General features: G+C 32.4%; 1 protein-coding gene across 1 annotated transcript; it reads right to left on the bottom strand.

The window, feature by feature from the left end:
- Nucleotides 1-2,826: 2,826 nt before the first annotated feature.
- On the bottom strand, nucleotides 2,827-4,721 carry LOC131034395 (probable disease resistance protein RPP1). Its single transcript, XM_059218833.1, has 4 exons — nucleotides 3,900-4,721; nucleotides 3,542-3,817; nucleotides 3,250-3,443; nucleotides 2,827-3,118 (listed from the first exon to the last, which is right to left on the bottom strand). Exons 1-4 carry the CDS (start codon nucleotides 4,719-4,721, stop codon nucleotides 2,827-2,829), a joined length of 1,584 nt encoding a protein of 527 aa, XP_059074816.1.
- Between the last annotated feature and the right edge of the window lie 8,464 nt (nucleotides 4,722-13,185).

The following is a 13,185-nucleotide window of genomic DNA, read 5'->3' as shown; positions in this document are numbered from 1 at the left end:
ACATTATTATGCAAGGTATACAACACCAATTTCGAAACAAATTCTTCATCAAAAAGACAAAGGAAAAATTGACATAACAATTTTTTTAAACACAACCAAAAACCAACGACAAAACATAACATCTCATACTTGCACTACATTGTGCATAGAAGTATCATGTGGATCACAAATCAACAAGGGATAAGACAACAATAACAATCTCACATTGCATAAGAAAGGAGGTATCAATAGAAGACTCGGTAATTGTTGGACAAATCTACCACGATGAATGGACACTAACTCATTGTCATGTTTTCATGCAACACCATATAAGGATAAAATTAGGGAAACATCATTCTCCAATCCACTCAATAGGACCATAGATGATCCTTAATAGATTAAACTATTGTGCCTTCAACACTCATATAGATCCTTTCTAAACGGAATATGGAACAAATCAACAAGGCTAAATTAAAAATCCAAATGTTAGAAAAAATGATATTTGAGGAATCTCAAGAATGGCCAAATGAAGAAATAGATTATATGGCCTGAGATAAAACTAAAGAAATGGTTAAAACATTTGAGAGATGGTGAGTTATTCTAAAGGAAATAAAAAATATCAAGAAAAACCCAACTCAAAAATCCAACCCAAAGCTAAAGTGGCTAAGCTAAAACAAAACTAGGAGGTCCCCATGAGAATTATCAAAGAGTCGGTTTAGTACTACATGGACTTTTTGAAGAGAACAATTCTCACTATACAAGTATTGCAATAGAAGTTGGAATATCAGAAGGAAAAGGAAAATAAAATTGGAGGAGGAAGTGGTTCTTATGCCTCACAATAGAATCTTGCTTCAAGATCACAAAAAGCATAAATATATGATGAACTTTCCTAATTCCCCAATCCAAGTCAATGTATTTTCCAAGTATTCAGGCCCTAAGCATGTCTCTTTTGAGGAACAACTAAACTTGGTGCAAAGGAATGGAAAATAGTTAAAGGACCGAATTTCCTTACTAATAGTAATCAATATGGTGGTCCCTTGTTGGGTTTTCCTATGTTTTTTTTTTTCAATTCTTCTCTATAGACTCTTTGTTTTATTGTTTTTCACTAATTTTACTCTTGGTGAGATTAGTTCCATTTTCCTTAATGGAAATTTTTTAATAGGTCTGGGCTCGTTCCCATTCTTATCTAATCAAAATATTGAAAATTATTTAAAATTAATTTATAGTCAAAATTGCATAATTGTTTTTTAAGAAGATAATATCAGTATTAGAGCTAGTTTTCCAATGAACCTATTCTTTCTTGTAAGGTTAAATTTTTTATGCAAAAAAATTATGCATTCTAATGATAGGGATAGTATGTATCTTCAAATAAATATTAGAAAATAAGAGCATTCTTATAGAAGTTTGATAATCCAAAATTTTCTTACAAAAATTATTTAAAAATAGAATGATATAAAGAAGAGAAGTCCAATAACATCAAGGCTTACACAGAAAGAAAGTTTTCTATGATGCCAAATATATTAGCACAAATTCTTCACAAAACGAATAGTAACACAATTTCCCCTAGATAATAAACTCACTGAGTGAGAACTTATGATGTTGACAACTATAGAGCCACCCTTACTGAAACTTAGAACTATATCTATTTTCTTTTCTAAACATTCCAAGCCCAGTTTTCTATCAAGGGAAGATAAGGCCTCTAAGCCTAAATCTTAGAAACCCATCATTGAGGACATTACAACTTGTTATGTGAAATATCAAGTTCTTTCAGAAGAAATCCAAGTAGAAATGTCTCAAGTAAAAACTATATACATTGAAAGAGATTGAATATTATTATCTTGAGACCTAAACTAAAGTTATAAGGGACTTAGGGAGATATGTAGAGTGGATTGGTAAAATTGACACACATCACCCTTGATATAGGTCAAAAAATACACAACCTATGCATGTGTGTTAAAGTTAGACACAAACCTATCTCTTAGATCCAATTTTCTACCATAAATTTACTGGATAATACACATGATTGTTTATATAAAAGAAAAAAAATATACTTAAAAAACAAAGAACTATTTGTTATCAAAATTATATTTGCAAGTCAAATAAATAAAAAATGTCTAACTAGTAAATGCAACTTTAAGTTTAATATAAAGTAGTGAATCCAAGATAGAAAAATCACATTCAATATATTTAACTAATATATAGTATTAAAATCGTATTTAATTAATATACTTTCACTCATTCACTTCATCATTCAAAAGAAAACTACAATTTGGAAAATTCATATTTGACTAAGTCATCCAACTAATACGTTTTCACTCATTCACTTCATTATATAAAAGAAATAGAAAATCCTTGTAAAACAAAGAACTATTTGTTAACAAAATTATATTTGCAATAGTCAAATAGATAAAAAATGTCTAACTAATAAATGTACCTTAGTAATTTTATATATAAAGTAGTAAATCCAAACATAAAAATACATTCAAAATATATATTTATCTCAAAAATAGTATCAAAATCATATTTAACTAATATATTTTCACTCATTCACTAAGTAAAATCAGAATATGTAGATATCCTTGCAAAACAAAATAAACAATTTATTGACAAAATTATATTTGGGAGAGTCAAATAAATTTTAAAAAATAAATCTAATTAATTAATTAATGCGAACATAAAAATCAGATAAAACCACATTAAAAACATGTATTAAGTAGTGAATCCAAACAGAAAAACTACATACATAATATATAGATGTCTCAAAAATAGTACTAAAATGTTAAAGCAAACTAATTGTTTCGAGGGTGATCTTATTTAAATATGTATTTTCAAGAAAAACCAATGTCTTTAATCTACCATCGTTTGCTGCTTCTCTTCAATCTTCATTTCCTCCTTATTTTTAATTCGCAAGTCACTCGCTGGGCTGGTTGCTGAAGACAGACTTAATTTCGGACAGTTTCGGGCATTCAAATATTTTAGTCCGATAAGTCGTTTAAATCCAGCTATTTCTTCCAAGGAAGAACATCCCTCCAGATTTAAACCTTGTAGGGCCCTCAGTTCTCCAAAAGTCGAAGGCAATTTCTTCAAAGAAGTACATCCCTTCAGATTCAAATACTGCAGAGCCTTCAGTTCTACCACTCTGTCACAAGCATCCAATTTGTCACATTTTGCTAACTCCAAATACGTCAGAGTTTTGGGTAACGGTGGAAGACAAGTCAAGGGACATTCCTTCAGAATTAGCGTAGTCATGCGATGCAGTCCACTTAGTACCTTTGCCAACTCCTCCATTTCATGCCAGTTGTTCCAATGCTTTGAAACTCTGGAGTTCCACTGGGAGCGTCTTCATCGATAATGAGTTTACAAACAATTCTTCTAGACAAGAATGCGGAGGCATTTTGATCGGCTTTGATTGCTCCCGAATGCATTTCGGGTCGGGCTTGAATATATTGATCCTGTGTAAACTTCTGGGTAACTGCATGCAAACGTTATTTCACTGTGAATGCAATCTCTGACATCTGACACTCAAATAAACCATACAATGCTATGAAATAGAACGACTTACCTTGCAAATGCAATTATCGTTCGGGAGATGACCTACATACACAGCCAATGTCTCGAGGGCCTCCGAATGGAAAGGTACACAAGAAAAAATGTCACTTAAATAAAGATATCTCAATTCCGGAAATGTCGTCTCACTTGGAGCGCTGACCTTGATCTTGGGTCCCAACTTTAAAAATCGTAACGATTTGCTCATTGAATTTAAGTGCTCTTTTTCGAGAACGTAAGAAGAATGATCTTTGTTGAGAAAGAGATCAATTCCTTTGATGGACTCGAGCCTCTGCAAAATGTAGAGCCATTACAAAAATCGTCAGAGCGCGATCACCAAAATGTTTAAAAGTACTAACTGTAACTGGGAATACCTTTTCTGCTACAGCTGCTTCAAAAGATTTAATGCCTCTAATTCTGTTTAATCGTGCCATGTTTCGCCCCTTTTCTTTGATCACATCATGAACAAGCACGAGCTCCTCATGCTTCTGCATTGGGGCATAGTATTCTGGAATCACCTTAAATTTGATCAATGCTGCGCCTTCAAGTGCTTTGACCTCCATCGATCCAACAGCATACTCCACACTTGTACGCGGAAAAAGATGAAAGAAACAGCATATGTCCAAAAACGCTTCTTGGGTGCTTTCTTCAAGCGTCTTGAATACAAAATCCACCATACATCGGCTGAGGTCTTTTTCTTTAATTACTTCCCCTTTCTTCAAAGCACTTAGTATCTGATTACAGTTGTCCTTCTTGAATCCCTGATTTTCCAAATGAGCACCAACAATCTTTAGAACAAGAGGAACCCCGTCGCAAATATTCAAGATCTCGTCAACATCATCTTTGATACGATCAAGATTCTTAGCATCTTTGCACAAAACTTTCTTGGCATCTGTATTCTGGAGGGGTTCGACAAGATATTCTTGGCGAAACTTTTTTTTAAACACATTTGTGGCACTCAAGTTTCTTGTTGTTAATAGAAGTCTGATATGCTTGCCAAGGTCCTCCAAGCCTTCGGGCAAAAGCTCACTGAGCTCTTCTTCCCGCAGAGCATTGTCAATGTAGAGAAAGACGGGGTTCTTATCTTTTTTAAAAGCTTCTTTTAAGCACTTCTTACCCTCTTCTGTATCTCTAAAATTTATTGATTTTCCAGAGTTGTGGCTTGGGAAGCCATCCTTCAAAATCTGCTCCTGCATCTTTTTTATGTCATTTTTGTGAGGATCTATGGTAAAGAAGGGAGACTTTGAGAGAATATGAGATGAGAGAGAGAATGCAAATGAAGCTACATAATATTATTTAAAAAAGATGGAGAAGGTTGCATCATAGTATAGTGCATAAGGAGCCGACATGCTCGTAAGATGCATTGGTAATCTTGTCTTATGTCATAAGGGCATATAGGAAAGAGAGATTCAATAGGATAATAGAACATAAATAAAAAAGGCTCATAGATGATATTAGTGAGATTCATGAAAAGAGGAGTAAAATAAGATAGGACACATAAAAAACAAGATAATAATTTTAAGCGATATGAAATATAGGAAAGATTAATGGGATGATAGTAAGAATACACGAGTAAGGAATACATGAGGATGAAGAAAAATGATTTGTGTAGAAGTAAGGAATAGAAAGGGTTAAAATACCCAATTTTGGAGTGATGAGAATGAAAGAGGAATAAAGGGGAGTTTTGAGAGGTTAGAAATATTTTAAGTTGTTGTGACAAATTTTAAGTTGTTGTGACATTTATGGTTTAGTAAATAAAATCAAGATGGATTCATAATTTATCTATCATAGCATAATATTTTGTGCCCCTGTACATGTTTGTGTTTTCATTTTTGTGACATCGATGCTATTAGATGTTGGTTTGTAGAGGTTGACATATATTTATAAAACACTAGAATAAAAATCACATAAGCCATATGAAAGTAAAGAAAAAAATTAGTTTTTAATTTAAAAGAAACACAATAAATGTGTGTGGGATGTTAAAAGGAAGATAGGAAACTAGAAAAAAAATTAGTTTTTAATTTAAAAGAAACATAATAAATGTGTGTGGGATGTTAAAAGGAAGAAAGGAAACTACCATTTGAGGATGAAGAGTGGATTTGCATGGAAGAAAATTAAATTTGTAAGACTTCGATAAGAAAAGACCAAATCCATATCTCTCTATCTATGAAGCAGTTGTAACGTGTATATAGGGGCATTTCCATTCCACCAAGGGATACATCTGTGGCTTAATTTTTTTCTGGAAATCGCATGCATGGGACGAGGCAATGATAGTAGCGGTGAAGGAAGGGTTTCTACGGACGTGGATGAAATAGATAATGATGGGGCATTCTATCGGTCTCATAATCAAAACCTTTATTGAACACCATCTACGAAACGGATAGAATACACCAGCCTCATAAGATATTTATAAGTATTAAACTTATAAATACACTATAAAACCAGTGTATTCTATCAGCTCCTTAGCCAAAACCTTGGTTTTAGTGACCCGGTGGCTGTTCATTGCTACTCGCTAGTCCCCTTTGTGTATTCATCTCCTTCTCCGCCAAAGGCTTTGTTATTAGATCTTGGGTTTTTGTTTCATGGTATGGTTGTGTTATTATGGAGCGTAAAGCTTGTTACGAGGTTATCGTGCTTGCTAGTGCTTTGCTTTGGTGGAAACAATTCATTCATATGCCTATGACATGCGACGGGAGGAGAAATGATTTTTCTACTAGATCAGGACCACATAAGGCATTGAAGGAATTAGGGTTGTAAGGACTAATGTTTGTAAACTGAGGCATCCAAAAACAAAAGTTACCATGAAGATGTGCTTGGGCATTTGAATGTGCAACTAATTTGAAGGTAATACGAATATAAAAACTCCAACCTATTTAAGGAACATTGAGTAAAAATCATTTTGAAGTAGTTTCAAGAAAACAAATTACATATATGAAGTGTTTTTTTTTTCACTGCTTGACATTCAAGTTTATTTTTAATGTCAAGCTTATTTTTTATCTTGATAGTGTTGGACATAACAAGACTTGTATAACAACTATGAAAGAAATGTGATCTCATGCAATTATAACTAGAGATACTAAATAGAAGGCATTTAATATGTTGTAATGAGCATCCTATTATGTAGATTTGTGAACAATGCTAGTATCCTATAAGTATTGGATGTAGATTTTTCTAGTCAATTGCTATAGTTCTATAGTCAACCTTGAAGATGAGAAGCAATAAAGAAGCTAAGGTGAAGTCACAAAGAGCACCAGATTATACTTTTCTCTACTAGATGCTCTCCAAAATGCAAAAAACTTACAAATTGATGAATTGATTTGACAGGGGATACTCAAGTTCTTCTTTCTTGATGTGCAATACAAATAAAAGAAGATTTCTGAAAAGTTTGAGGATATCTCTAATGCACATGATAAATGCGAAGTAGAATACCCACACAAGCATCTCAATTTGATTGCATAAGCATAATGAGATTATCTTCAACTTGTATTCATCCATAAAATGGTGTGTAACTAAAAATTAATTTTTAAAAATAATATAATTTTTATGGAATCAATATTTTGTTTTGTTATTTTGTGGTGTCATCATGTCCACACCAAAGTTTCTCTCTACAAATGTGCAATTCCCCAGAGGGTCCAACTATGCAACTTGGAAGAAAAATGTGGATAATTATCCACTTTGGAGATATTTGGGGGATTTTATTGGCATAATACAACATCCAACTAGCGTAGATGAGAGGAAGAAGTATGAAAGTACTAATGAAAATCCTTGATGTTGATTATAATCTACATTTGTAACAAATTTTAACCACATGTTTATGACATGACATTATCAGAGGAGATCTATGATGCTATTTCCATGACATGCTAGGTGAAGAACTAGAAAAATATCCTCCATCCCTAGTCCAAGCTTCATACACTCATTATAAAGGTTTGGAATAAAGTAGAGAAGTTATTGTATTAGATCTTAGAACTATGATAAAAAAAAAATTTATAGTGCTTGGAGAGACAATGAAAGATAAATTTATAGTTTTGATCACTTTGACAAATCTTCCCTCCTAGTTTTATAATTTTATGACACCGTTGAATATCAATAAGAAGAAGGTGTCATTTGAAGAATCAATAAATTTTATCTCCTAAATAAAAATTGTTCAATTAGGAATTTGGAACCTAAAGTGAAACATGAGGAACTCAAGCCTATGAGGAAGAGACACGTAGAGAACACACTAAAAAAACCACATGGTAGAACTAAAATCAGCTCAAGCACTAGCATATAAATGTACATTTTGAACCATCACTTTGCTAGAGTTACTAAAATGGCTTAGCTCTAGAAATTTCATAGGCTTAAAATCTTTGTAATAAGGGTGGTGAGAGGCCAATTATAAAATAATTTAATATAATCTTAGGTCCCAATTTAGAAATTGGACATAAGGTAAAGAGATTAATATATGTATCTCCGATGGTTGAGATAGTGGAGTTAGTGCATGAACAAGTTAAGTATTAAAATACCTAATCAAAGTAAAGACCAAAAATTGAGGATGTATGTATGTATGTATGTATGTATGTATGTATATGTACATGTACATGTACATACATATGTATATGTAAATATATATGTATATGTTATGTATATGTATATGTATATATATATATGGTAAACAATGAGGCAAATAATTAATAAATTAGATAAAGTGCACACTTTAGTTATTGATTGGATAGAGTATGAGTAATGATGCTAAGAAATTTATAAATTTTTGTATGAAAATAATGTGGTTGTAATGAACTTACAAAAAGAACACAAAAAAACTGTAGAAACAAGAAGAAATGAATGCTTTATGTATACTTTGGAGTGCTAATTTAAGGAGAAAACCTTCATATAGAACTTATACCTCAATTATAATTTTCTATATTACTTTTATTTGAGATATTATTATAGTGACTGTACCCAAAGGTAAATACTACTATCCCATAAGTTCTTTATTCTAAAAGCTAGTATGATTGTATAGATATAATGTGCATCCTCCTTTATTAAACATAATTAAAAGAAAATTGTAATCCATACATAACATGATTTACTATTGGAGCTATCATATAGAGAAATGGTGTTTATATTGAAAACGATAGAGTAAGCATAGAGGGAGGACCTAACACACATTTGGAGACATAAGGCAAGAGTGTAAATTATGAAAAAGTTGAACCAATTAAATGATGCTCCGCCAAATTAGTAAGAAAAATCACAGTGATCTCGCATAAAATCATGTATCAGCATTTATTAATAGTTGACATCTAATCCATTGGGATGTAAATGCAAACGACGTTGGAAAACAAATATCCAGTGCAACAAAAAATTATTTATAGATACCTGCATGAGGTGGGTAATCTGACTGTGTCACAGGTAGTCTTTTGGGCTGCTGCTTCTGCTGCAATATGGCTATTACAGCTGTTAACTTAAGGTCTGGATAGAGAAGGTGTATTTCCGAGCGGAGGCTGCTCAAATTCTTCGAATCTAGGGAACTTTTCAGAAAGCTACAACATAAAATTCGTAGATAAGATCAAATAGCTGTTAACTTGTAACGATAATTAGGGGGCCACTATCACAAATTTAACCATGACAAATAAAGGTATGTTATATGTGTAGACAACATGAGAAATGAGCAGTTGTTATTTTAACCTGAAAAACTTTTTAGAGGAAAGCTGTTTAGCGCAGAGCATGGATCCCTTAACAATTATTACAAGTGCATTTTTTAGCTTCTCCTTTTCGTGCGGGACTAGGCCTCTCAATTTTTCAATATGGACGGCAAGGTCAAGCATATATTGCAAGAGTTGCAAACATTCATCCCGATTATCTGACATTTTGCCCACTTTTGCGAGCAAATACCCAATCACGGATAGCCCTGCTACTGCCCAATGAACTTTTCCCACATCTTCAAGTATGGCTGATATAATGGTTAATACCTGGCCACCAGATTCGAATAGATCTACCTGTAAAGCCGAAAAAAAAGTTGCAAATGAAAATCTGTAGCTACGAAAAACAGATTTGAGTATTCTGTAAACAAGATAAAAAATTTAATATTTACTATACCTTTTTACAAGATTTCTGTATATAATTGTCGACAAAAGACAAAAAAGTGTCCCCGCTCTGGATAAATGAAGCCCACATGGGCTGCTTCTCTGTGGGGGATGTCAATTTAGAACTTTTGCTCGGATTATCTTTCTTGTCCTGCAAAATAATAAAGATATACGATAGATAAAATTGAAGTTATATCAATGCTCACGTACTACAGAACAGGACCAATATTAATTTTTTTCCTAAGTTGAAATCTCTATTATTACCACACTTTTGTATCATTGACACGTTAGATGGATCTAGAATGCAAGTCCTCAATTCAAATTCCTGATTTTTTACGACTTAGAAACTAAAAAATGAAGTGGAGGAGAAATAAATTTAAGGATATACTACACTACAAAGATAATTTTTTATGAAAACCAGGATATACCCAAGACTCATGAACTTTTAATCAAACAAATAATGATGAAAATTGTAGTATTATTATTCGCAAAGAAACTTTTCAGCCGTCTTTGTTTCCAAGATGATTTTGATGGTGTCGATTAAAGCATTGATGTTTGCAACGTCTACAGCTTGAAAGCGGGTCTTCACATCATTGAGCGTTTTTCGTGGGCGTGAGCGATGCCTTAGAGCCACTGGATTCGGCCATGCTGAATAAGGAGATAGAATGCTCACTATTCTTTCCTCACAACACTTTCCTAACCAAACTTATGGGCTAGAATGGATATCTAATAACGCAGGGCCCAAATCTTATTTAAAAGCCGTGATGGCCTTGTACAGTTCTTCACACTTTCTCCCCTCTTTCCTCGAAATAGACTAGAGACATTTTACACTTGATATATACCTATTTTTGGTTGGCCTCCGTCTCTTTATCTTCTATTTTAAGATCATTAGTGAAAACACCAGCAGCCCCTCAGGCCCATACTTCTCTTTAACAACTAAAAGTGGGTCACCATGGCCGACGCTCATGACCAGACCAGTGCAAGTTGAGATTTGAGGTTTTACATTACTTGGCATGATCTCAAAACTCTTGCAAAAGAAATCAATGGTTTGCAATATTTCTAATAAACATTTTAATTTACAAAAATGTAGGAACCAATAATATTTCACCGCATGTCATGGTTTTTTCACCACGAATGATTTATGTGAAATGGGTAGATTGATCGTTAAAACAGTGAAAGCGCGCTGCCTCTTAGAGCGATTATTTCTAGCAAACTGGCCAACCTAGAGATCTAAGGGAGTCAAAGTCAAGACATTTCTACAACTTTCTGACGAACAATATGTGACAAAACACGTGTTCATCAAAGCCTGCTTTAGAGATTTTTATACAAAATGTCATCATCAATGTCCGCTTTAAGAATACTTTCTTAATATTGAGCTACAAACATGCATTATTAAATGATTTCTTAATGGGGAAAGGCTCTAGCAATTCTAAAATTTTCTTCTCTGCTCATTCCACCACAATAAAAAAGGCTGTATGGCCCATCCACCTTTTAAACCATGACCCACAAAGACAATTGATGAGAAAATGACATGCATGATCATCAACATGACTGTAATCATGTGTTACACATTTCTATTGTTTTCTGATTGAAGCACTATAGTATATTATGTCTGCTTTCGATACATTTCTATAAATTTCTGACGGAAACACTATATTATGTCTTTTCAAAAATTACTTTAGACAAATTTCTATTATTTTCTGACTGAAATCATATGCTAGATAACTTTTGTCTTCATCAAAAGCTGCTTTAAACACTTTTCTATTGTTTTCTGACTGGAATCATATGTGTCTTCGTCAAAACCTGTTTTAATGATATCTACAAAATGTCTGCTTTAAATACATTTTCAATTCAAGCAGTCAGCTTTCTAACCATTCCACTATGACAAACAGCGGGTACGTGAATCGTGACGGCTTCCAGCCAGTTAGCAATTTGTAATGTTTTCTTAGTGGGGTCGGGCTCTAGCAATTCTAATCTTTTCCGCAAATCCACACCGTGACTCACACCCACTTTTGACTGGAAAATGACTTCCATGATCATGAATAATTATATTTTTTTAATATTTAAATGATAATAGAAATAAAATTCTCATTCTTATTTTTCTGTTCTTATGCCAATTAATAATTTAATATCAATATTAACAAAGTATTTATAAGTTCAATAGCATAGAATATTCTTAATTTTCTGTTCTTATGACTACCTAATATTAATATTAATTTGCGTAGAAGTTAGAATGTGGTATTTCTCTTTTGCAAAGCAATTTCAAATATAAATTAAAAGTTATAAAAAAGCAGCATTAAATTATTAAACTTAATTTATTAAACAAAAAATAACATTTTAAATTAAAATAACATTACAAATAGTTAATGTAAAAAATTTATAATATCTTACATATTTAGACTGTAATTGAAATTGACATAACTTAAAAAATCGCATATATACATTTTTAAAATAATAAATTTAAATTGTACTTTATCTTTTGCTAAACACACCATTATCATTTTCTATGTATTAGTTGATAATTCTAACAATTGTCTTAAATATTTTCTTAACATTTTTAAAAAATATAGGTATGCTTGTATTCACATCCGCCATTAGATGATCGAATATCAATGACGTAAGTTTAATTCCGAGCCTAAGATATAGCAAAATCATATTCTTACAAAGCGTAATCAAAATTGGGACAAGTGTCATCTTTTTATTGCATCACACAAGGAATATGTTGTTTTCAACCATGAGGATGACTTCTAATCTAATCACTTAATTTGAAAGGACAACTATGTTTTTTTGTTTCGTGTCAAAATTTGTAAGTTTATATTTGTTTTTAGAGCATACCCTTAGTTGTTTGGAGTGTGAATGTATGTTGAATTGTGCGGCAAAAGGATTTGTAAACATACATTTGTAATAGTATTTCATTTAGTGGAACTCAATGAGTGGAAGGGTATAGAGTGGAAGAAGAAACTATGTATGGCCTTTAAATATGTAAAGTTTATGATTTAAATCAGGAAAGCGCAAAGCATTTCTTTTTGTTACTTGTTTTTAAGTGATTGAGCTCAATGGATACCTTTTTGTATGGACAGTGCGAAATTGTACATAACAATGACAATGCTGCAATTAATTGGAAGGGTGTGTTTTTGTGAAAATTTATGGACATTGAATTATTTTTTCTTTCTAATAAGTTTGGGACAAATTAACAATAGTTTATGTTCAAGCCATTTTTTGAAGACTTTAAAAGCTTTATTCGTGGAGTGAAAGACATTACTTGTTAGTGTTCGCAGGATCTGAAACGTTCTTGTGAAACTGGTAGAGCATTGACAAAGTTATGAGGATATTGTTACATTTCGAAATTACAATACGATTGCACAAAAGAAAAATATATGCTTTTATAATAACAATTGTATGTACAAGGAATAAGGGAATTGTTCTAATTTTGACAAATAGTTTAATGAGATTAATATCAAAGGAGAAAGGACATCCACCATTTACTATACAGTTGAGGAATGAAAGTGAACCAAAAGGGGAACATGTCAATGAAGAAGTGTACTGTCAATCAAGGAGGAGGAACATATGATAAATCATGCATGCAGTGCACTTA

This window comes from Cryptomeria japonica, chromosome 4 (assembly GCF_030272615.1).
Source record: "Cryptomeria japonica chromosome 4, Sugi_1.0, whole genome shotgun sequence".
NCBI classification, from domain to species: Eukaryota; Viridiplantae; Streptophyta; class Pinopsida; order Cupressales; family Cupressaceae; genus Cryptomeria; species Cryptomeria japonica.
The sequence above is the reverse complement of the archived record's forward strand: the minus strand, read 5'-3'. Positions and strand labels throughout refer to the sequence as shown.

Coding starts and splice junctions, on each gene's coding strand:
- LOC131034395 (XM_059218833.1), bottom strand. CDS start 4,721: ATGCAGGAGCAGATTTTGAAGGATGGCTTCCCAAGCCACAACTCTGGA. Junction 3,444..3,541: donor ACGATAATTGCATTTGCAAG/GTAAGTCGTTCT, acceptor GCAGTTACCCAG/AAGTTTACACAGGATCAATA. Junction 3,119..3,249: donor AAATGGAGGAGTTGGCAAAG/GTACTAAGTGGA, acceptor TGCTTGTGACAG/AGTGGTAGAACTGAAGGCTC.